Source organism: Furipterus horrens, unplaced genomic scaffold (genome assembly GCF_987537825.1).
Source record: "Furipterus horrens unplaced genomic scaffold, mFurHor1.1.pri manual_scaffold_9, whole genome shotgun sequence".
NCBI classification, from domain to species: Eukaryota; Metazoa; Chordata; class Mammalia; order Chiroptera; family Furipteridae; genus Furipterus; species Furipterus horrens.
In genome coordinates this window covers 74,672,416-74,694,844 of record NW_028327179.1, presented here as the reverse complement: position 1 = coordinate 74,694,844, position 22,429 = coordinate 74,672,416, and the positions used below count along the sequence as shown (strand labels likewise).

General features: G+C 37.1%; 1 protein-coding gene across 10 annotated transcripts in view; it reads right to left on the bottom strand.

Moving 5' to 3' along the window:
* Nucleotides 1-22,429, bottom strand: part of CADPS2 (calcium dependent secretion activator 2) — a 689,394-nt gene that overhangs the window by 504,266 nt on the left and 162,699 nt on the right. For all 10 annotated transcript variants that reach the window (XM_090287420.1, XM_090287419.1, XM_090287416.1 and 7 more), the window contains exon 2: nucleotides 6,533-6,646. In XM_090287420.1, coding sequence (XP_090143546.1) covers nucleotides 6,533-6,646 — 114 coding nt within the window. The remainder of the gene's footprint in view (nucleotides 1-6,532; nucleotides 6,647-22,429) is intronic.

Sequence of the window (22,429 nt, the reverse complement as noted above, 5' to 3'; positions counted from 1 at the left end):
TTATGATGAAAACACCCAGCAAAATGGGAATATAGAGAGCATACCTTAACATAATCAAGGCTATATATGAGAAATCTGAAGGCAACATCATACTCAATGGACAAAAACTGAAAGCATTTCCCCTGAGATCAGGAACAAGACAAGGATGTCCACACTCACCACTCCTATTCAACACAGTGTTGGAAGTCCTAGCCACAGCAATCAGACAAGAAAAAGAAATAAAAGGCATCCAAATTGGAAAAGTGGAAGTAAAACTATCATTATATGCAAATGACATGATAGAATACATAGAAAACCTTATAGACTCCACTAAAAAACTACTCAATATAATAAGCGAATTGGGCAAAATCGCAGGGTACAAAATAAATATACAGAAATCTAAGGCATTTCTGTACACCAACAATAAAATATCAGAGACAAGCAAAAAAGAAAATACCATTTACTATATAACAAGAAAAATAAAGTACCTAGGAATAAATTTAACAAAGAGATGAAAGACCTTTACTTGGAAAACTACATAACACTGAAGAAAGAAATTAAGGAAGATACAAATAAATGGAAGCATATACCATGTTCTTGGATGGGAAGACTCAACATCATTAAAATGGCCATACTACCCAAAGCAATTTACAGATTCAATGCAATCCCTATTAAAATACCAATGACATTTTTCACAGACCTAGAACAAATACTTCAAAAATTCATATGGAACCAAAAAAAGACCCTGAATAGGCAAAGCAGTCTTGAGACAGAAGAACACAACAGGAGGAATCACAAGCAGACATCAAACTATACTATAAAGCCACTGTGATCAAAACAGTCTGGTACTGGCATAAGAAGACACATAGATCAATGGAACAGAATGAGAGCCCAGAAATAAATCCAGGTCTATATGGTCAACTAATATTTCACAAAGGGGGAAGAAACATAAAATGAAGTGAGAAGAGCCTCTTCAACAAATGGTGCTGGGAGAACTGGATAGGGACGTGCAAAAAAATGAAACTAGACCACCAACTTACACCACACAGCAGAATAAACTCAAGATGGATCAAACACTTAAATGTAAGCCGTGACACCATCAAAGTCCCAGAGGAAAACATAGGCAGGATAATTTCAGATATCCCACGTAACAATATCTTTACTGATACATCTCCTAAGGCAAGAGAAATAAAGAAAAAAATAAACAAATGGGGACTACATCGAACTAAGGAGTTTCTGCTCAGCAAAAGAAAACATCAGCAAGATGAAAAGGAAACCAATCATATGGGAATACATATTTGCTAATGATACCTTCGACAAGGGACTGATCTCCAAAATATATAAAGAACTTATACAACTCAACATCAAGAAAACAGACAACCCAATTTAAAAATGGGCAAAGGACCTGAACAAACACTTCTGCTAATAGGATACACAGAGGGTCCATAAACACATGAAAAAATGCTCAACATAACTAGCCATCAGAGAGATGCAAATAAAAACCACAATGAGATACCACTTTACACCAGTCAGAATGGCCATCATCAACAATTCAACAAACGACAAGTGCTGGCAAGGATGTGAAGAAATAGGAACCTACTGCATTGTTGGTGGAACGCAGACTGGTGCAGCCACTATGGAAAACAGTATGGAATTACTCAAAAAACTAAAAATGGAACTGCCTTTTGAACCAACAATTCCATTGCTAGGACTATATCCAAAGTATCCTGAAACAGCAATTCAAAAGAACCTATGCACCCCTATGTTCATAGCAGCACTATTTACAATAGCTAAGTGCTGGAAACAGCCTAAGTGCCCATCTGTAGATGACTGGATCAAAAAACTGGTACATGTACACAATGGAATACTATGTAGGAGAAAGAAGGAACTCCTGCCATTTGCGACAACATGGATGGAAGTAGAGGGAATTATGCTTAGTGAAATAAGCCAGGCAATGAAAGAAAAATACCATATGCTCTCACCTTATACAGGAGACTAGTGAACAACACAAACAAAGGAACAAAATTGAACAAGGAACAGAATAACAGCTATCGGGGGCAGAGGGAAGGGAAAGAAGGGGAATAAGTAGGGGAAGGGTCTAGTCAAGGAACATGTATAAATGACACATGGACATGGACAACAGGGAGGGGTATGACTGTGGGAGAAGGGGTGGGCTGGGTGGGGGGGAGCAATGGGGGAAAATGGGGCAATTGTAATTGAAAAACAATTTAAAAAAAAATTTACTTTGAAACCACATTAAAAAAAAACAAAACAAAAGGAAGCCCTGGCTGCTTTGGCTCAGTGAATTGAGCATCAGCCTGCGAACCAAGTGTCGCTGGTTCGATTCCCAGGCAGGGTACATGACTAGGTTGCATGTCAGGTCCCCAGTTGGGGGCGCAAGTGAGAGGCAACCATACAGTGATGTTTCTCCCCCTCTCTTTCTCCTTCCCCCCTTCTCTACAAATAAATAAATTATTTGAAAGATATAAAAAAACTCGTGATATGTGCAAAAAAAAATTGATGCCAATTCATGGCTCTACTTACTCAGTCATTTTGAATGCAATTGCCAAACAGTACACATGTTCGCTCAATGGCATCTACCACCCCCACTGATTACTACATTGAAGTCATCATCGTTCATGCATGCACATTCCAGTACACTCTACTTAGCTGCCAGGTTACATCAATGTTGCACGAGTTGTTTTTGTTTTATTAACAAAGGCCCAACTTCTTCTGGACAGACCTCATAAACACCCAGAAAAATCCAACTCTGTCATGATCTATAGTTGAAAAAACTATTTACCTTTTAACATAATGCTCTATCTTGGTCAAATAATGTGGAGGAAAAGAGATATCTTAAGTCATATAGTAAGATCCCAGGTATTAAAGAAAAGAAGATCCCAGATATTAAAGAAAAGAAGATACAACCAATTTAAGAATAGCCAGATAACTCCTTTAATTTACTGTAGAAAATATAAACCTACAACCAAGATGGAAAATCTGTTCAGAAAATCATTAAGGAAATAGCATTTATAAAGTTAAAAAAATTTAATAGCAAGCAAAGACTTGGGGAAAGTTATATTCCCAGAGTATGAAGATATATTTTCATTTTAAGTGGTAATACACATTTTTAGGATTTTACACACACGCACACACACACACACACACACACACACCTTGATCTACATGTATATCCATGGTTAGAAATGGCCGTCACAGCTAAAGGCAATTAAGAAAATCACCACTGATTAACAGTTGAAACAGCTCTATATTGTGAATATGTAACAATCAAAAAAAAAGTACTTCACAAAACCTAAGAAGCCAAAAAAGATCACAGACTCACAGAATATGAGTTTAGAAAGAACATAAATCCCCAACAATGCTTCTGAAGTATCTGCCATCATTGAGGAAATACAAAGCCATGAAACTCAGTCACCTACATAAGAAATTGCATAGCAATACTGAAATAATACTTTTAGAAAAATATAATGATGGGAAGAGTAAACAAAAATATATAATTTCTACATAGAGCAGTAAATGATGCAATACTCATTCACTTAGTCAACATGTATTTGTTGAAGGCATCTGAGTGCTACACGCAAGAGATACAATGGTAACCAGTACAGAAATAGTCCTTCATGTAACATATATTTTAGAAGTTGTATGAACTAAGTCAACACTATTCTCAAATCACAGTATAAATCAAACCAACCAAGTGAAAGTTCAAAATCCAGATGCTGCTTTGCCAGGGATTCTGATTTCATAGATCTTGGGTAGAATCTAAGAATCTGTTGTTAATAAGCTTTACTGGCAAGAGAGAGGTTTTGGCTCTGCCATGTCAGCTTTGGACACACGTCACTTAACTTCATCTTTAAGATGAAACTAGAATAAAACTTTTCAACAGAATTGAAGGATAAAATTATTTTTTGAAGTGCTTCACATAGCACCTGGTGCAGTTGTAATTAAAATGGCAACTGTGAAATAACTGTGGCATACCAGAACTCACATTTAACTTAGCTGTTTAACAAGTATATAACACTAGCAAAATTATTAAACATATCTGAGTTTTACTTTCTATGTATGTGATTTGTGGGTAGTAATATTTTCACTTTATCATAAAGAGACTATTGAAGAAAAAATTAGGTATTTTTTGGTAAGCAATAGAATACTACCTAAGGCAATAATAGTAGAGACTACCACCATTGTTAGTCATAGCAAAGAATACAAAAATATCATTAAAAAGGGAAAAAACTGAGAAATAACTTTTCCCAAAAAAGCAACCTTGCGGGGAAAAATTTTGAAAAGCAACTTTTTTTTTTTTTTTACCACCAAAATGTACTCATTCGGTAGTTAATATGTGTCACCTTGGAAATAACTTCCCTAATGTTATTCAGAAATGTGGTCTTCATAAACCTATTACTAATATCAAAAATCTTAACAGCACTTTGAGACTTGCACTAAGACAAGTTGGGTATACTCTCCCAAGTAAACCCCGGCTGGAAATATTAACAAAAGCAAAGAAATTTGGTCAACTCATCTAACCACCTCTTCAATACTTATATCTCTCTTTGTAACAATCCTAGCAAGCAATCATCTAATTCCATTGGTTAGCAATCTACAGAGGTAAGAGCATCATCTGGGGAGCTTTTAAATGTGTAGATTCTGAAATTCTGACTCAGTCCAACACAGCTCCATGACGTGTATGTGCAGTGTGCCTCTCACTGTGAAGTGCATGCAGCTGGAATCTAGCCCCAGTGATGCACTCACCGGTCCTTTCTGCATATAGCCAGTGCACCAAACTCCAATGGTATTGCGTTAAAATCTTCCCCACTTTACTTGCCATCTTAGTCCTAATTTTACTCTTGGGACCACATATGACACAAGCCTAAACCTATTCCAGGCTAAACATCTCCAGTTCCTTCATGTAACCTACAAATAATATGTTTTATACCTTGATAACCATAAATTGCCCACATCTTTTTTATTTATATATCATGCCCAGAAGAGAACACAATCCTCATGTAGAATACAATGGGGATACTCTCTCCTTCATTAGACTTACAATACTTTGTTAGAGTTACAGTATTTTCTTTAACACAGCTTAAATGTACCTTTTATTAAACTCTGGCCATATCATGAGTACTTGTTTTGAATACATTCATTTTTAGATTGACACACAAGTTACAAATATAGTCCTGAGAGCTCCCATATTCCCCTCACCCAGCTACAATTTTCCTAATATTAACACTTACAATGCCACAGCATATTTACCAAAACCAAAAGTGAACTATTTTTTTAATCACCTCTTTTTACATAAATTACTTTTCTGAGCCACATATCCTCCAACTGGAACACAGACTTTCCACTTTTCTTTTGTTTTATTACATGATATAAGGAAAAGCCCTTACATTTTATCTTTTAAGATTCATTGCAAGATTTCATTTTACAAGCCTTTGACTCAAAGTTTCAGGCTTTGAGTCTTGCAAGAAGAACTGTAACATCCTATACTTCAGATTTTGAGATTCTATATTTGTTGAGATATTCTGAGTCATGGTTCACTCAGATAACATCCACTATTACCACTAGAGTCATGCCAGACACATCTATGTTAAGCAAGATGCCCATACTTCCACCCAATTCAACAGGCCAAGGCTTAGGGTAATATAAGCCTCCCTCAGGGTGCATTAAATAACTTCCGATGCATAATTAATGATTTACAAATTCAACTAATTATCTATACATCCAATTAATTTGTTTTTCATGTAAAGATATATTCCCTGTCTCAGGGAAGTTCAGACACACTGTGTCCCCACATTGTTTATTTTTACTAGTCTAATATATTTGCATGTTTTGCTTCTACATTAGACTAATCTAATACTAGTCTAAAACATTTGCATGTTTTGCTTCTTCAGCTGAAAGGTTTAGAATATCTGTGCAATGGAAGGAACCCATTTCCCCAAAACTCTGAAATGCTTAGGAAAATATAGAACTCTCTAAACCTAACATTGACTGGCAACTCACTGAAGCAGTCTAATGACAATGTGCGAAAAATGGTGCTCACAGGAAATCCTGATAAGTCACACACTAAAATCAGAAGAAATAGCAAGATGGTATTGGTAGTATTATTCCTTCAGGAAGAAAAGAGAATTTATCCTCTTGAAATTAGTTACTGGTCTTAATTATTAGGAAGCTTAGGTAAGAAAATGGCTCAAAATAGTAATTTACTATTGAAATTCCAATTAAAAAGGATAATTTAGACATGTGCTCCCAAAGATAGCTATATTCAGCTATATCCATTACTGCCAAAAAATTTTTCTAAACCATTTACTTCTGCTCAAAAGATGTGAGTAATTTCCAATTCTGTTTATCTCTCAAAACCAGGCTGTGGAATCAGAGTTTTTAAACAAAATACACTTGACAATGCTTTCAGGAAGATTGCAAACTCACAGCTTTTTTTTTTATCATTCCAGTGAGATTCTTAAAATGGGAAATCCATCTTTAAAAATCTTTAATGAAGCATCAATATGCCAAGAACAAAGCTCTTCCCACTTACCTCATAGTAACTCCTAACAGCATTGCAAAATGCTTCATCGGCTACAATCTGGGTCTCCCCATTGAGGAAGGCCTGGAACCGTTCTTTCAGTAACTGCAACTGTTGCTTGTTAAGCTATAAGAAAAAGAGAAACTTTTGCCAATCGTGAAATGTAATGATTCTAAAAAGTTATATTTGTTATATGTGTATTAGATTTGACACTTAGAATTAACTTTATGGTAAAGAAAAGTAAAAACTAAAAAGTCCTACTATTTACACTTGTAGCTCAGTTGTAAAACATTTTCAATTCACTTTCCCATACACTCTGGAATGCTGACATTGCACTGAAATCCAAATTTCTACCCTAGATGGAATTCCCATGATAATTACCCTGGTCTCTTTGCAGAGGCAGGAAAAAATTAAAACTTTGATGAGAAATTAATTTGTGCAAAATAGCCAGCTGTCCTAAACAGAGAAGGCAGAGAACAAGCAATCTTGCAGGTGAGTGGACTACCACCAGCCCTGGACAAGAGATAAGAGGTAGGAAGATCTCAAAGGACAGGGATTCTGAGAAAGAATCCTCTGGAAAGCACATCTATTGGATGCCAAAAGTTTGGGTTCCATGAATAAATATGTCTGATGGAATTGAGATGAATAAAGGAATGATAAGGAGGAGACAAATCCAAAAGAGAACAGAGGTGCAACAGGTGAGCAGTGAGTGTATCTTTAAGCACTTTGGGGGAAGAGCTGTGAACCAGGGCAACCCAATTTCCTTGCCTTCAGTCTCACTACTGTAACTATTACTGAGGGTGGATTAGACATGATCTATGACTTATCAACCATGTCTAGTTATCAACTACAACCAGCAATTTAGTTTGTAGGGCCTGGTACAAAATGAGAATGAGGAGCCCCCTTGTTAAAATATTAAGAATTTCAGGTCTGCAACAACAGGGCATTAAACAAAGCCTGGGACTCTTCTGAGCTCAGAGCCCTATGCAACTGCAGAGGTTCATGAAGCCAGCCCTGATTATAGTGGCAGAAACTTCGCTGCAGTGAGGGCATATTAGGTCATGCAGAAGCATTTTTTTAAATGCTTAACTGGAGAAAGGACAATGCAGTCTCTCAGATAAAACAACATATCACAGGACAGGAGTAATCTCTTCATTTCACTTGATCCTCACCAGACTATTAAAGAACTCAGTTCAGTTCTGGAAACTGCAGAGAGATGTGAAGCATCTAAAAATATACTGAGGATAAACTTATTAAAAGATTAGAAAAACATTTTTTAATAATTGATTTGTTTATTTATTTTTAGAAAGAGAGAAAAGGAGAAAGGGAGAGAAACATCACTTTGTGGCTGCCTCTCACTCACGCCCGCAACTGGGGACCTGACATGCAACTTAGTCATGTGTTCTGACTGGGAATCAAACCAGCTACACTTGGTTCGCAGGCCGGCGCTCAATCCACTGAGCCACACCAGCCAGGGTCTACACTGTTTTTTTAAGCCAAGTCATACCAGTATGTTTAGTTTTTCTCTCCCTTTCTCCAGGGACCCTCCAAGAAGGGCTTCAACTTGCACACCAAGTGTCCAGGAAAAATAATGGAAATGGAAATGTGTGTGGGAATAACAATTAATTGAAGGATTAACTCTCATTTGTCCCAACCTGCTCATTTGATAAATAAAAAAAAAAAAACGTCGTTTAAAAACTAGTGAATTTCTTCACTCCATTTTCTTTCATCAGACTTGATGTTCTTCAAACATTCCTCTAAATCTTTGCAATTTCTAGTTTACCAGTGTGTAACTAGCCATCGTATCAATGAGTTACTTTTTGGTGATTATGGCATGCAAAATTCCTCAGTAGGAATCGAGGAAAGGGGATTTGCGCAAACAACTGCCTTGGAAATGCCAATGTTGGCACAGCTCATAAAACATGCCAGAAGCACCTGGATAAATATCAGCCTTCAACTTTTTAATGAATAAAAATTACTGTGGTTTATTAAACACATAAAATGATAACAAATATTATAGTGATATACAAACACTCAATAATAAATACTTTATTAGTACAGTGAAGAGGTCCACATTTCCACATAAAAGAAATAGGGAGAAAAAAAGAAAATGAAATTTAAAACCCAGCACTGGGCATAGCTCTCAGAAAGCAGAATTCCTTAAATGCTGTTTGCAAGATTAAAATAAGCTACATTATACATCAACAGATAGAGAACAATGGAATATACTCAAGAAATGGATACAAATATAATTGGAAATGTACTATTACATGCCTTTATTGGCACCTAAAATCATTTGTAAAAGATGTTCTAATCAATCAATAGTTTTAGAATAACTGAGGAGCAATGCAGAAAAATTAAAGAGGAACACAGCACAGAAAATTACAGTCCAATATGAATTTAAAACTTTTCATATAAAAATATGAAACTGTAAAGTTCCTAAATAAAAAAAGGGAGAATTCCTTTAAATCCTGGTATGAGAAAGACCTTCCTAACCATGAATCAAAATCCACATCATAAATTTAATTATATAAATATTAACAATGAATTTAGCATGGCAAAAATACCAAAAGTAAAATCATTGGAAAAGACTAAACAGAAAATATATATACTTACAATTTATATCCTAAAGAGCAAATTTTCAAACTCATGCATCCTAGGTATTGGTAAGAATGTGATCAACAATCTAACAGAAAAATGGACAAACTGGATACATTCAGAGAAATGATTCAAACTATGAAAGCCTAATTTCACTCATAACCAAACACTGCAAATAAATCTACATGAGAGAGGAAGGATTATGGGAAGACAGTGAAGTAGGAAACACCAGCATGTGTCTCCAACAAAAGCACTGGCAGTATCTGTCTGATGTAACTATTTGGGTACTGTGGAGACTACTTAAGGCTTACAACTTAAAGGGGAAAGCTAGAATGGAAGTGCAATTAATTTGGGTCAACCTCAGCTCTTAGCACAGTTGCAGCTAAATTTTCATAGAGAACTAAATAAAATGACATTCAAACAATGGTAATACTATTGGTTCTATAAAAAGAATGAAAAAGTTCTATTATGTACTGATAAGATCCTAAGTTATAGAGGCAAACACAGAAATCTATCGAGTTGAGGAGACCAAGAAGGCCCGAAATAGGAGGCAGATCAAGGTTCCAGTGGGAGAACTGATTGATGAGGAGACAGCCAACTTAACACACAGTTTAAAGCACTGGTGATAAAGATGCTCATACACTTCACAGAAAAGATTAAGCATGACAGGGAAGAAACGAAGGCTATAATAAGTGAAATGAAGGAAAATTCACACAAAACTAGTGGTGAAACAAAGGAAACCAGGGTTCAAATCAATGATTTGGAACATAAGGAAGAAATAAACAGTCAACCAGTACAGAAGGAGGAAACAATAATTGAAAAAATGAGGAGAGGCTTAGAAACCTCTGGGATAGCTTTAAATGTACCAACATCCAAATCATAGGGGTGCCAGAAGGTGAAGAGTGAGAACAAGAAATTGAAAGTTTATGTGAAAAAATAATGAAGGAAAACTTCCCTAATTTAGGGGAGGAAATAGACATACAGGTCCAAGAAGCAAAGAGAGCCCCAAACAAAGTAGACCCAGGGAGGACCACACCAAGACACATCATAATTAAAATGCTAAAAGATTAAGGATAAAGAGAGAATCTTAAAAGGCAGCAAGATAAAAGAAGAAAGTTATCTGCAAAGGGGTTTCTATGAGACTGTCAACTGATTTCTCAAAAGAAACCTTGCGGGCAAGACGGGACTGGCAGGAAATATTCAAAGTGATGAGAGGCAAGGGCCTACAAACAAGATCACTCTATCCAGCAAAGCTATCATTTAGAATGGGAAGGGCAGATAAAGTGCTTCCCAGACAAGGTAAAGCTAAAGGAGTACATCATCACCAAGTCATTATTATATGAAATGTTAAAGAAACTTATTTAAGAAAAAGAGGATGAAAACTATGAACATTAAAATGACAACAAAATAATAACTATCAATAACAGAATCTTAAAAATAAGAATAAAAACAAACCAAGCAGCCAACCAGACTGGGAACAGTATCATAGGTATGGGGAGCATGTGGAGGGGTGTCAGCTGGGAGGGGGATGAGGAGAGAAGGAAGGAAATGCTGCAGGAATTAAGAAGCATAGTAAGAGGGTGCAAAATAAATGGGAATGTTAAGAATAGTACAGAAAAGGGTAAAGTCAAAGAACTTATATGCATGACCCATGGAAATGAACTAAGGGGGGTCGGTGCTGGGCAGAGGGGATCAAACGGAAAAAAATTAGGACAACTTTAACAGTATAATCAATAAAACATAAAAAAAACCTTCAAACTATCTCAGGAAAGAAAGCTAGTTATAGAAAGTATACAAAATAAGTCACCACTAGACAACAGGCAAAATCAGAACTTGTATTTGAATTTGTCCAAATGCAGACAGAAACTATGGCAGAATGGCTGTGGGAACCGGACAGATGGAAAAAATGGGTGAAACAACTTTTTCAGCCTATACCGCTTTATTTATTTTAGGTTTTAAATCACAGGACCCTTTTTATCTATGCAAGCTTTAGTTTAGATTTAAAATAAGCTACAATAGCAACTCTGCACATCTTTAAGCTCAAAACCATTATGATACATCACACATAGTTTAAATCTGATTACCCTGCAAGGAGAGTGGACAACAAAAACAATGGACTTTTTCAATTTTCCTTTTTATGTAGAAGATTTGAATTTACCCAGATTCCTTCATTAACATATCAGGGCTGATGATTTCAAAGAAAGGTCTATTTTTGAGGGGTGGGGTGGGCAGGGGCTTTAATGAGAATTTTGTTTTAACTAAAGTGGGTATTCATCAGAGGTGCTGCTCTGTCAGGGCAAATGGTCTAGAGCACGGCATAGGTGAAGGGTAAATACCAGCACCTTACAGGGAACTAAACGACAATGTCAGAAACACATCATGGACAACACACCATTGTAATTAATGCACTGATCTTTACACAATGTATACCAAAGTCTCTTAGCTCCATTTGAGCCTATTAAAACTAAAACAAACACACATCCTACTTTATTACTTCACAATGAAGCCAATTCTAATTGTGGACATCTATAAAGAACTAAAACCTACATTGCTACTTTCTGCCAAGATGGAGGTGTAGATGACATGCTGCATCTCCCTCCACAACTAGGAGGAACAGAACTACCTCAAAACTAGAGACAACCAGAAGTTCCAGAAAATAAAGCTGCATGGAAGTCCAACAAACAAAGATATAAAGAAGAAACACCCATCCAGACAGGTAGGAGGGGCAGGGCCGGGGCGGAGAGGATACGGTGTGGTGGCAGCAGCAGATGTGACAGTGACAGCGGCAGTGACAGGAGCAGCAGCAGCAGGATGGCAAAAAATACAGTCACATGTTTTAAAAAAGTCAGAGGGACACCTGGGGAGTGTTCCCAGACCCAGACCAGGCCGGGCAGCTCCCAGTCCCAGCACCGGGGAAAATAAGAGCCTCATTGTTTCTGACTGTGCAAACCAGTGGGGGTTGGGGAAGAGGAAGAAACTGCCAGTCTCTCAGCAGAATCTCCTTGTTGAAGGGCCTCCATGGTTCTAGGACCTTTGAAGACCCACCCACTCTGGGAACTACGGCCAGGGCAACAGCTAGAGAGGTACCAGGCCCATATGGAAGTGCGAGAGGTGCCTGGAAGAGGGGTGTGTGCTGAATGGGTGGCATTGTTCCCTCTCAGACCCCTCCCCCCCACACAGTGCCACAACATGGTAAAACGGGTCACCCTGTACTGATGAATACTTAAGGCTCCACACCTTACAACGTAATAGGAGCAACAGCTTACCAAGACACAGAGGCAAACACACACAGGAGCCTTTCAAGATGAGGAAACAGAGAAGTATGGCCCAAAAAAGAGAATGGATCAAGCTCCCAGCGGGAGAACTAAGCAATGAGGAAACAGCCAACCTAACAGATGAAGAATTCAAAACACTGGTGATAAAGATGCTCACAGGCTTGACAGATATGCTTGAGTATGGCAAACGCATAAGGGAAGAAGTGAAGGCTATGCTAAGTGAAATGAAGGAAAATCCACACAAAACCAATGGTGAAGGAAAGGAAACCAGAGTTCAAATCAATGATTTGGAACATAAGGAAGAAAAAAACAAATCAATCAGTACAGAATGAAAAAAAAGAATTGAAAAAAATGAAGAGAGGCTTAGGAACCTCTGGGACAACTTTAAACATGCCAATATCCAAACCATAGGGGTGCCAGAAGGAGAATAGGAAGAGCAAGAAATTGAAAGCTTATATGAAAAAATAATGAAGGAAAACTTTCCAAATTTGGCAAAGGAAAGAGATATACAAGTCCAGGGAGCGTAGAGAATCCCAATAAGCTAGACCCAAAGAGGACCACACCAATGCACATCATAATTAAAATACCAAAGGTTAAAGATAGAGAGAATCTTAAAGGCATCAAAGGAAAAGCAGAGAGTTATCTACAAAGGGGTGCCTATAAGAGTATCAGCTGATTTCTCAAAAGAAACTTTGCAGGCAAGAAGGGACTGGCAAGAAGTTTCCAAAGTGATGAAAGGCAAGGACGTACAACCAAGATTACTCTATCCAGCAAAGCTATCATTTAGAATGGAAGGGCAGATAAAGTGCTTCTCAGACAAGGTAAAGCTAAAAGAGTTCATCATCACCAAGCCATTATTATATGAAATGTTAAAGGGACTTATTTAAGAAAAAGATCAAAACTATGAACACTAAAATGACAAGAAACTCACAACTATCAACAACTGAATCTAAAAAATAAAAACAAAATCCAACTAAGCAAACAAGAACAGGAACAGAATCATAGGTATGGGGATCATTTGGAGGGTTATCAGCTGGGAGGGGAAGGGGGAGAAATGGGGAAATGGTGCAGGGATTAAGAAGCATAGTTGGTTGGTACAAAATAGACAGGGGGGAGTTAAGAATAATATAGAAAGGGGTGAAGCCAAGAAACTTACATGTATGACTCATGGACATGAACTAAAGGGGGTGGCATTGCTGGAGGGAAGGGGGGTGCTGGGAAGAGGGGAGCAAAGGGAAAAAGTGGGACTACTGTAACAACATAATCAGTAAAATATACTTAAAAAAGAATTAAAACTTATTTCCTTATGACTTCCACACAATCCTAGTTTTATGTTATCTAAGATAAAACAGACTTTTTCCATTTTCAACACAGCAGTTCAGAAACTTGAAGACAGGACTGGATTATCTGTGAGCCTTCTCTTTCCCAGATTAAATTTTGCTAGTTCTCCCAACATCCTAATGGAACTCTCCAGTTAGTTTTATTTAACTGGAAACGGTATAAGAAAGTACTTTAAAAGCTATAACATTATGCAAATAAAACTCCTTTTATAGCAACATCCTTCCTAAAATATACTGGATAGATTGATCATGATTCTGCAAGGACAGCGTGGCTGACACAGAGACAAGTGGGAGGACCACTTCCCACATTGTAAGCGCTCTATGTCTATTAATTCAAACTAAGAACAATTGAACTCTTCTTGGCAGTCACATCAACTGACTCATATCATGATTACAATCAAGAAAAATTTCTAAAACATTCTTACTTGAGCTTCACTAAGGCATGTTTCATTTCACTGAATTCATTTGATCCATTGTTCCAGTTGATTAGAATTTTTTTTTTTATTTCTAATCCCTTCACTCAGTGACCAAAGAGCTCTCCTAGCTTTGTTATATCCACTAACATAAGAACATGTTATCCATAGTCTCCATCCAGGTCATTATAAAGACTTTCATCAGTTCAGGATTAAGAAAAGCAGAAAACCTGTCATTACAAGTATTCATCCAGTTTGACACCCTCTATCAATTAACATTCTTTGGGGCATTTGATTTTATTATTACTCAACCAACATTTTAGTTTTGTCCACATATTATCTTTACATCAATACACTTACCAATGAATGATTAAACTATTTTTCAAAAATAAAGAAAAATTTAACCAGCAGAAATTATCTAGTGGAAATTTTTAAAGAGCTTTTTTTAATACATAAAACTAAATTGCAGGTGCTTAGCTAGAACATAAATATCTATGCAAATATCTAAATACAGCCAGGAGATTAGCCTAAAAAGAACATTTCAAATAATGACAGTAAAAGCTACATTTTATAAATCCTGGCTGGCAGTGATAATTGATCCATAATAACAATTGCCACAGGAAAAACACAACTTCCAGAGTTCAGTGAGATGTTTTATGTTTCTTAGGTTTTTCTTCTTTAACATGCAAATTAGATTCTAGCCTTTTCATTTTAAGTCATGATCAACTGCAGACTTATTCCAGAATCTTGATGACAGCAGGAGATCAGCTACTATGCTCCTCAGGACCCATCTACCACTGCTCAGCAGAGCCTGCCCTGACCTGTGGTCCCCATCATGTGCCTTGACACTCATGGTGGGTGCTGTATGATGCCCAGTGAGTAGAGGCAATCACAGATTCCACAGCAGAGTGGCAGGTGACTAGTGGGTACTGTATCTCCAGAATTGGAGGGTGATGTGGTGGTGTGTTCCTATATCTTAAAGAGAGGTAAAAATACTTTTTTTCCCCAAGAAGGTAAAAGGAATTACTCCAGGAACAAAGTCTCTGAAATGAACAAAAGCATTGTTTTAGTGCCTGTTAATGAAATGTAGTAAAAAATAATAACAGGGAAAGACTAAAAGAGAGGTATGATTTTCTTTCTCTCTTCCTATCAACACTTTGTCAAAAGATCTACAAGAAATCACTGGGGCCAAACGATCAGTGCCTTCTATGTTTCTGCAACAATGGACCTTCCCAAACTGCCTATCAGAACAGAATAACAGAGGCTCCCCACCACCACCACCACGACATTATTATACATTGTAAAATCCTTTGGGACGCATTGCTACTGACAGTTTTCTATCCAAATAACTTTTCTTGTCCTCTTCTATTAGCCCAGAATTTGCAACAGTGGAGATGTCCATCTGAGATTACAAATACCAGTCTCACTCGACTATGAGCATGGTCAAGTGACTAAGTTAAGGACAGTGGAATATAAGCAAAAGTATGCACGACATCCAGGAAACCATAAAAGGTAAATGAAGAAGACACTTTTTGCTTCTCTCTTTCCTCTTTTCCTACTGATTGGAATCTGACATGCTAGTTGGAACTATCAGCTTGGTCCGTGGAGATGGTAGAACAACAAGATAAACAGAGCCTGAGACTTCTCTCAAGACGGAGCAGCCACTGCAAACCTGGACTGCTATGTTTCAACTTCATTTATGCAAGAGAGAAATAAACCTTCCATGTACAGATCACTCTTTTTTGGAGTTTATTGTGTCATATGTGACTGAACCAAATCCTACATGCAAATCCCAATGAAATACCCAACCAGGGGAAAATGCCATAGTATTGGTATGATTTATTGTAACTAACTCTAAAACAAAATATTTTTTCCGTATGTTATTTTATAAGGAAAAAAATCCTTATCCAATGAACTTGCCCACTGAACAAGGAACACCAGAGACAAAGTGCCTGACATAGACTAAAAATAGTTATTTTGGCAGACTGAAATCTATTGTCCCACAGTATTGAAAGGAGGGATTAAAAAGTCCCAAATCTGCAGATACCACTTTAACATATTTTATAATAAAGGTATAGTAAATGATGAGGACATGTCAGTAAAATTCCACTGTATTGTGGACAAATGGGCCCCAGGTTACACTTACTCAGCCTAAGTGATTTACTTGATCCACATGCTCACTGACTCATTAGAATTCAAGTCTTCGCAAAACTACATGCCATTACAGGGCTGTCTTAAGGGTGGGGGGGACCAGATGCCACTGGTAATACACTAGGAATGCTAAATCCATGAATTCTGTGAATCTCCTTGTTGCCTTGGGCTGAGCATGTTTCACACATGTGTCATTAAACCTTCCTAGTCTCCTATAAGTTTTTTATGCTTATTTTATAAATAAGGAAATTAAGCTCAAAGACGTTAAGTATCTTGCCTAACTTCACATTTACTAAGACCTAAGACGAAGAAACAGAATTTGAATTAGTATCCTGATCTAAAGGCTATATTCTTTCCAATCACCACATTATTTTCTGTTTCCCTCATAGCCACGCCTTTTTTTTTCAGTAAGAGGTGTTCATCCCTGTTTGATATGTCATATTTAGCTCTAATGTATGTATTTGCTGATTATTTAAACCCCCACCAGAATAAAATCTGCTTTGAGATAAGAACTTGATTTAACTCACAACTCTAATCCCACACTAACATAATGGCTAGCATATAGAATGTGATGCACAAATACACACACATATTTTTAAGACTGAACAAGGAACAAAGAAATATCGGGTGGTTGCTATAAAACTGCTCCTCACTATAAAGAGAGAATCTTAAAAGTAGCAAGAGAGAAGAAGAGAATTATGTACAAAGGGGTCCCAATAAGACTATCAGCTGATTTCTCAAAAGGAACTCTGTAGGCAAGAAGGGACTGGCAAGAAATATTCAAAGTAATGAAAAGCTACAACCACAATTACTCTATCCAGCAAAGCTGTCATTCAGAATAGAAGGGCAGAGAAAGTGCTTCCAGGACAAAATAAGATTGAAGGAGTTCATCAGATCCAAACCACTGTTATATGAAATGTTAAAGGTACTTGTTTAGGAGAAAGAGGATCAAAACTGTGAACATTAAAATGAAAACTGGGAGAGAGAAGATGGCGGAGGAGTGAGGAGAGGCTGCGCTTTCAGGCTCCCGAGACCTGTCTGTAGTTTGGACTAATTGCAGACAGAACATCTCAGTGAGCAGCTGGACACTGGCAGGAGTCGAGCCATGGCACTGCTGGATTAGAGAAAATCCATCTGGGAACAACCTGTTTAGTGAGGATAGCGTCGGGCCGCCCCGCCCGTGCAGGGGCTCGCGAGCAAGGACACCTCAACTGGCTCCAGTGGGCAGCAAGGGAGCACGCCGTGCCGGCAACCGCGGGTCACACCATTGCTGCCAGAGACAAGAACCTCTGAACCGCCACACTAGACCAGCTGAGGACGCAGAAAAAGAAGGCGACACACCAAGGTTAAAACGGAGTAAAAACATCCCTTTTTCTTTTTTCAAATTTTTTTCTTTCTTCTTTCTTTCTTCTTTCTTCTTTCTTTTCTTTCTTTATTCTTTTCTTTCTCCTCTTTTCTTGGTTTTTTTTTTGGGGGGGTGTACCTCCCCTTCCAAAAAGAAAAACAAACTTTATCTCTAACGTGTTGCATATAACCTCTCCTTCTCATCCTTTCTCTTTAATCGCTGTTTATTTGTTTGTGTGTCTAGTTTAGCCCCCCATCACTCTAAATAATAGAATATAATTACTATATAAACCCAATACAATACAATCCAACTTTCTTACAATAGTATGTATTTTTCCATTCTTTTCTTCTATTTTTATTAACATACAATGTAAATATTACCTACTGGCTTGCACAGTCTCAACTACTATTAATCTATTACCCCCTCTATCAAAAATTATATTTTTCCTCCCCAAAAACAACTCTTATCTATTCTTCTTATAGTATAAAAGCTCTAATCTATTTACATTTATATTAATACGGGCTCGTTGGCTGACGATAGCGGGATAGAGAGTGGGGGATACTTTTTGAGGGTGTGGGTCTCCTGCCTGGGCTGTGTGTTTATGTTTTTTACAGCATATCCACGAAAGAACTCAAGACAAAGTGGATAGAGTGACTCTCTACCAACTAGCCAAAAGGAAGATCCTACCAAAGAACATCTGAAATATAACCAAACAGCATAAACAAACAATATAAAGGGTAACTCAAGAACATCAGGCTCAGGATATCAAAGAGACTGCAGCACTGAAACCCCCAGATCTCCCATAAAGAATCTCACATCACAAAGGAGGAAAGTCAAAGCAGACCACCCCCCCAAAAAAACAAATAAATAAAAACAAACAAAAAGAATCCAACATGGTAAGACGCAAAAATAAACCCTCAATGAAAAGAAAAGAGGAATCCTCAGAAAGAGAGATAGATGAAATAGACATAGCCCAAATGTCAGACATGGAATTCAAAACAATGGTGGTGAAGAAGCTCAATATACTCGACAACCTTAAAAACAACTATGACAACCTGCAAGGAAGTTACCAGCAGCTCCAAGAAAATTACAGGGAACTTGCAGAGAACTACACCACCATAAAAAAAGATAAGGAAACTGTTAACAAGAACCAGGAAGAACTGAAGAATTCAATCTCTGAACTGAAAAACACAGTAGAATCAGTCAAAAGCAGACTAAGCGAAGCAGAGGATCAGATTGGTGAGTTAAAAGATAATGTAGAGAAAAACTCCCAGACAATACAGCAAAACGAAAAAAGATTGAAAAAATATGAACAAGATATAAGGGAATTACAGGATAGCATGAGAAGAAATAATATCAGGATCATAGGAATTAGAGAGGGAGAAGAGAAGGAGCATGGAATTGAAAAACTGATAGGAGAAATAGTGACAGAAAATTTTACGAACCTGATGAGAGAAAAAGTTATACAAGTTCAGGAAGCACAGAGAGTTCCAATGAAGAAGAATCCCCAAAAACACACTCCAAGGCACATCATAATTAAAATGACAACATTTCAAGACAAAGAGAGAACTCTAAAAGCATCAAGAGAAAAACAGCAAATAACATACAAGGGAGCTCCAATAAGGCTATCAACTGATTTTTCAACGGAAACATTACAAGCCAGAAGGGAATGGTCAAAAATATTTCAAGCAATGAAAAACAAAGGCCTACAACCAAAAATACTCTACCCAGAAAGGCTCTCATTCAAAATAGAAGGTGAAATAAGGAGTTTCTCAGACAAAGGAAGACTGGAAGAATACATCTCCACCAAACCAGCATCACAAGAGATGCTAAAGGGAGTCTTCTAAGAAAAAAAGAAGAAAAGAACAAGAGAGGAGAGGAACAGAGGTACAAAGGGCAATGAATAAATACACGTCAATAATAACCTTAAATGTAAATGGATTAAATGCTCCAATTAAAAGACATAGGGTAACGGAATGGATAAGAAAACAGGACCCACATATTTGCTGTCTACAAGAAATACACCTGAAAACAAAAGATTTACACAGACTGAAAGTAAAGGGATATAAAAAAATATTCCAAGCAAACGGACCGGAAAAAAAAGCCGGGGTAGCAGTCCTCATATCAGACAAAATGGATTTCAAAGCAAGGGCAATAAAAAGAGACAAAGAAGGACATTTCATAATACTTAAAGGAACAAACCATCAAGAAGATATGGCTTTGATAAACATATATGCACCCAACATAGGAGCACCCAAATACATAAAGCAAATACTAGAAGACCACAAAAAGGATATCAACAACAACACACTCCATTATCAACAATAGACAGATCATCAAAGCAAAGAAACACCAAGGATATACAGGCATTGAACAACACACTAAACCACATGAATCTAACTGATATATATAGAACTTTCCACCCCAAAGAAGCAAAATATACATTCTTTTCAAAGGCACATGGGACATTTTCAAAGATAGACCACATGATAGGACACAAAACTAGCCTCAACAAATTCAAGAAAATTGAAATCATATGAAGCATCTTTTGAGATCACAATGCCTTGAAACTAGAAGTCAACCTCAGAGAAAAAAATCAAAGACACCCAAACTCATGGAGATTGAATAACATGCTATTAAATAATGAATGGGTTAACAATGACATCAAAGAAGAAATCAAGAAATTTCTAGAAACTAATGATAATGAGCACACAACAACCCAAAACCTGTGGGACACAGAAAAAGCAGTCCTGAGAGGGAAGTTCATAGCAATACAGGCATATCTGAAAAGGATAGAAGAATCTCAAATAAAAAACCTAACCATAAACCTACAAGAACTAGAACAACAACAACAAACAAAGCCTAGGGCAAGAAGAAGGAACAAAATCCTCAAGATAAGAGCAGAACTAAATGACATAGAGACTAAACAAACAATCCAAAAGATCAACAAAACTAGGAGCTGGTTCTTCGAAAAAATAAACAAAATTGACAAGCCTCTAGCCAGTCTAATCAAGAAGAAAAGAGAGAAGACCAAAATAAACAAAATCAGAAATGAAAGAGGAGAAATCATGACTGATACCACAGAAATACAAATGATAGTTAGAAATTACTACAGACAACTGTATGACAAGAAATTTGACAATCTAGAAAAAATGGACAAATTTCTAGAAACATACAACCTTCCAAAACTGAATCAAGAAGAAGTAGAAAGTCTCAACAGACCAATAACAAAGAAGGAAATTGAAACAGTAATCCAAAATCTCCCTGCACACAAAAGCCCTGGACCGGATGGCTTCACAGGCGAATTCTATAAAACATTCAGGGAAGAACTAACTCCTATCCTCCTCAAACTGTTCCAAAAAATCCAAGAAGAGGGGAAAATCCCAAACTCTTTCTATGAGGCCAGTATTATCCTAATCCCCAAACCAGGTCAAGACACAACAAAGAAAGAAAACTACAGGCCAATATCACTGAACATAGATGCTAAAATCCTCAATAAAATATTGGCAAACAGGATCCAGCAACACATCAAAAAGATCATACATCATGATCAAGTGGGATTCATTCCAGGGATGCAAGGATGGTTTAATATTCGCAAATCAATAAATATAATACATCACCTAAACAAAATGAAAGACAAAAATCACATGATCATATCAATAGATGCAGAAAAAACATTTGATAAAGTACAACACCCATTTATGATGAAAACACTCAGCAAAATGGAAATAGAGGGAGCATACCTTAACATAATTAAGGCTATATATGAGAAGCCTGAGGCCAACATCATACTCAATGGACAAAAACTGAAAGCATTCCCCCTGAATTCAGGAACTAGACAAGGTTGTCCACTCTCTCCACTCCTTTTCAACATAGTGTTGGAAGTCCTAGCCACAGCAATCAGACAAGAAAAAGAAATAAAAGGCATCCAAATTGGGAAAGAGGAAGTAAAACTATCACTATATGCAGATGACATGATAGTATACCTAGAAAATCCTATAAACTCCACTAAAAGACTACTAGATGTAATAAGTGAATTTGGCAAATTCACAGGGTACAAAATAAATATACAGAAATCTAAGGCATTTCTGTACACCAACAATAAAATAGCACAGAGACAAAAAAGAAAATACCATTTACTCTAGCAATAAGAAAAATAAAGTACCTAGGAGTAAACTTAACCAAAGAGATAAAAGACCTGTACTCTGAAAATTACATAACATTGAAGAAAGAAATTAAGGAAGATACAAATAAATGGAAGCAAATACCATGTTCTTGGATGGGAAGAATCTATATCATCAAAATGGCCATACTACCCAAAGCAATTTACAGATTCAATGCAATCCCTATTAAAATACCAATGACATATTTCACAGACCTAGAACAAATACTCCATAAATTCATATGGAACCAAAAAAGACCCCGAATAGCAAAAGCAATCTTGAGACAGAAGAACACAGCAGGAGGAATCACAACACCAGTTATCAAACAATACTACAAAGCCACTGTGATCAAAACAGTCTGGTACTGGCATAAGAACAGACATATAGATCAGTGGAATAGAATAGAGAGTCCAGAAATAAACCCAGGTCTCTATGGTCAACTAATATTTGATAAAGGAGGAAGGAACAGAAAATGGAGTGAGAAGAGCCTCTTTAACAAATGGTGCTGGGAGAACTGGATAGGGACCTGCAAAAAAATGAAACTAGACCACCAACTTACACCACACATGAGAATAAACTCAAGATGGATCAAAGACTTAAATGTAAGCCGTGACACCATAAAAG